Source organism: Propithecus coquereli, unplaced genomic scaffold (assembly GCF_000956105.1).
Source record: "Propithecus coquereli isolate 6110/MARCELLA unplaced genomic scaffold, Pcoq_1.0 Scaffold51, whole genome shotgun sequence".
NCBI classification, from domain to species: domain Eukaryota; kingdom Metazoa; phylum Chordata; class Mammalia; order Primates; family Indriidae; genus Propithecus; species Propithecus coquereli.
In genome coordinates this window covers 6,224,054-6,227,312 of record NW_012150952.1, presented here as the reverse complement: position 1 = coordinate 6,227,312, position 3,259 = coordinate 6,224,054, and the positions used below count along the sequence as shown (strand labels likewise).

The 3,259-nt window shown below is 35.4% G+C and overlaps 1 protein-coding gene across 2 annotated transcripts in view; it reads left to right on the top strand.

Annotated features, from left to right (window-relative positions):
- Positions 1-3,259, top strand: part of RPRD1A (regulation of nuclear pre-mRNA domain containing 1A) — an 89,080-nt gene that overhangs the window by 42,868 nt on the left and 42,953 nt on the right. For both annotated transcript variants that reach the window (XM_012656598.1, XM_012656597.1), the window contains exons 5-6: positions 1,011-1,137; positions 1,246-1,421. In XM_012656598.1, the coding sequence (XP_012512052.1) occupies positions 1,011-1,137; positions 1,246-1,421 (303 nt within the window). The remainder of the gene's footprint in view (positions 1-1,010; positions 1,138-1,245; positions 1,422-3,259) is intronic.

The window sequence follows — 3,259 nt, the reverse complement described above, 5'->3', positions numbered from 1 at the left end:
TGATAAAATAATTTGTATACCAGCTAAGCAATATATAAATATTAGTCATCAGATATACAAAATTATGAAATATTTTAAGGATCTTGTTAACAAGCCATAGATAGTTGAAGATATCATATTTGAACATACTCCAAAACTGCCTTTCTCTTGTGCTTTACTTACAGCATGTAGAAATGGAATCTGGGAGACTCTTCTGTGTTGTAGTAGATAATTTGTATCCCCCTGCCCCCAATATTCAGTTTTATATTTAAAAAGTTGTCCTATGTACAATGATAATGCGTATATCATACATAAAACTTGTATACATAAAACTTCTCTACATTGAAGTTATAGCCTACATTCCCTTTTACCACTGATATATTTGGCATATAAATCAATGACTTAACTCGTTTTAATAATCAGGTAATTATTTTTATACTATCTGTCTCCACCATTAGAGTGAGCTCTTTAAGGTCTAGGGCCTTGTCTCATTTGTTTTCATTCATTTATGTATTTAATATGGATGTATGAATGTGTTTATTTAGAGATAGGGTTTCACTCTTTTGCCCTGGCTAGAGTACAGTGGCCCGATCGTGGCTCACTGTAACCCTCAAGTACCTGGGCCGAAATGATCCTCCTGCCTCAGCCTCCTGAGTAGCTGGGACTACAGATGCACACTGTCATGCCTGGCTAATTTAAAATTTTTTTTGTAGAGATGAGTCTTTCTACGTTGCCCATGCTGGTCTTAAACTCCTGGCCTCAAGCAATCCTTTCACCTTGATTTCCCAAAGTGCTGTGATTATAGGCATGAGCCACTGCACCCAGCCTTGTTTATATCTTCAACACCTAACATAGTTTAGTTTCTGTTTCTTAATACATACAAGAAATGGACTGTCCTTAAAAGCAGTTTATATCAGAAACTTTAAACTAGTAAATAGCCCATAAGGATTAAAGAATATGAAATAAATTTCACGTCTTTTGTATTTCTTTAAGCTTCATTTATTTTGGTTCTGAAGTTGTGTACTTTTTAGACTCTAGATCTCGTTAGAGCATTACAAGATCTAGAAAATGCAGCTTCAGGTGATGCAGCAGTTCATCAGAGGATAGCTTCTTTACCTGTTGAAGTCCAAGAAGTATCCCTGCTAGATAAAATAACAGGTAAGAAAAGAAACGGTGATGCAGAATTTTTTTTGGAGTTGGGATGAGGGAACAGCATATGTCATTGTTTTTGTTGTATAATTTTTTATTATCCTGTGCTTTTCTTAGATAAAGAATCTGGAGAAAGGCTTTCTAAAATGGTAGAGGATGCTTGTATGTTGCTGGCAGATTACAATGGCAGACTGGCGGCAGAAATAGATGATAGGAAGCAGCTCACTCGAATGTTAGCAGATTTTCTTCGCTGTCAAAAGGAAGCCCTTGCAGAGAAAGAGCATAAATTGGAAGTGCGTAACCTTTTCCTTCTTTAGTACTTATTTATTTAACTTACTTTTTGATAGGAATTTTAAAATATTTTAATGTACCTGTACATTTTGCATCTTTTTAACCACAGGCCTTTTTAGGCAGTGGCTCAGGTAAGCAGCTCCTTGTGTTAATGGATTTTCTTCTGCTTGAACCAAATCAACCTACCTAACTAAAGAAATTTAGAATTAGCAGAATCGATTGCATTTTAAAATTATTCATGTGAAATTCCATGTAATAGTGATTTGTCTTACCAGCTCAAACCCTTATTTCAGGCACAAAATTAATAGGATAAATAGCAGTTGGTATAAAGTGTGGGGTTAACTACAGTAAATTGTGGTTGGATTTATTTAATTTCTGTTTTGGGTACATTCAGTGTATTAGGTGTATCATTAAGTTTTCATATTACTCCCTTATTCACCCCTGATTCTGATGCTTAACATATTCCCACTCCCCACTCCCAGCTCACACCCTTAGGTAGCAATTCATTGCTCTTTTAAATTAAGTAATGATTGATACTGTTGATGAGAAGTCTGAGGGTGTAGGAGGAAATAAAAAGAAACACACTAATCTTTCCTTTCATTAAAGTAGCCATTTTAAGGGGTAGATGAGCCAGATTTAATTTTATTTAAAGTAAACTTTCAGTTGAGTAGTTCTTGTTTAAATTGTTTACTGCCGTGGCAACTACTTCTTCTAATAGTATATGGGAGAAATTCTAATTTGTGTGGATCCCTTTATTTGTGGACAGTTCACTGTAAATTCATAGGTAACTCATGGTTCTACTCAGATTAAGTTGCTTTATTAGCACTTAGTTCTTGGTTCAGCACTCTCTAATTGTCCAGAAATGGTGCTTAGATTAGATTGCCATTGCTACCTGTGAGATTACTCCCACCCCAACTTCCCAGCTCTCAATTTAGTACTACCCCTCAAGTACCCCTCTTAAATTTGCTCCTACTCTGCTCACATAAACACCCTTAGATAACTGTTGGCACTTTGAAGAGGTTGCTCACTTCTGTGTGGAAAAGAAAAGATGGATTTTCTTTTTTAAAGATGAATTTGATAGTCAACTTGCCAGTATTTGATTTTGTGATGAAACTTCAATCTTATACATATTATTATTGGTTTTATTGTCTGCAGAATTAAAGGGTAAGTAATGTCATACAGTTTTTGTGTTTTAGTATGATTTCTTTAACTTCTATCAAGCTTCTGTTGCAGATATTGGACATGGGCGTATCTTCTAACGATGTCATCACCATTAGCATATTCCTGCTAAAAATAAATATCAAACTCCAAAGCCTGTATTGTCTCATGTTTCTGAAAATTTAAGAGAAGACTGAAACTTTATTTTTCTACTTTATACTGCTTTCTCGCTTATGATTTTGGTCATTTCTCACCATTTACAAAAATAGAATTTATATTTGAAATGGGAGTGTAGAAAATAGATCAGATGCCACCCCCTACAACCTCTTCTTTTTCCAGTGCCTTCCGGCCAGATTTTGTAGTTGATAGTCACAGATGAGGCTGATGATAATAACAATGTTAACATTTACCATGTGTCAGGTACTGTTGTAGGCACTTCACATAATCGACTCATTTAATCTTATACAGCAAGATGTATATTTTCCACATTTTACAGATACGGAACTGATGTACACAGGGAGATGAACTGAGATTGCCCAAGGTCACAAATTGTTTGGAACCCAGGGAATCTGCCTCCAGAGTTGGTGCATTTCATCAAAAAGACATATTTGCTTCCTATAAAAGAAGTGTAAGATTATAGCAAATGCTAAAGCCCTATTTCTCCAACCCTTTCTGCTCCCTC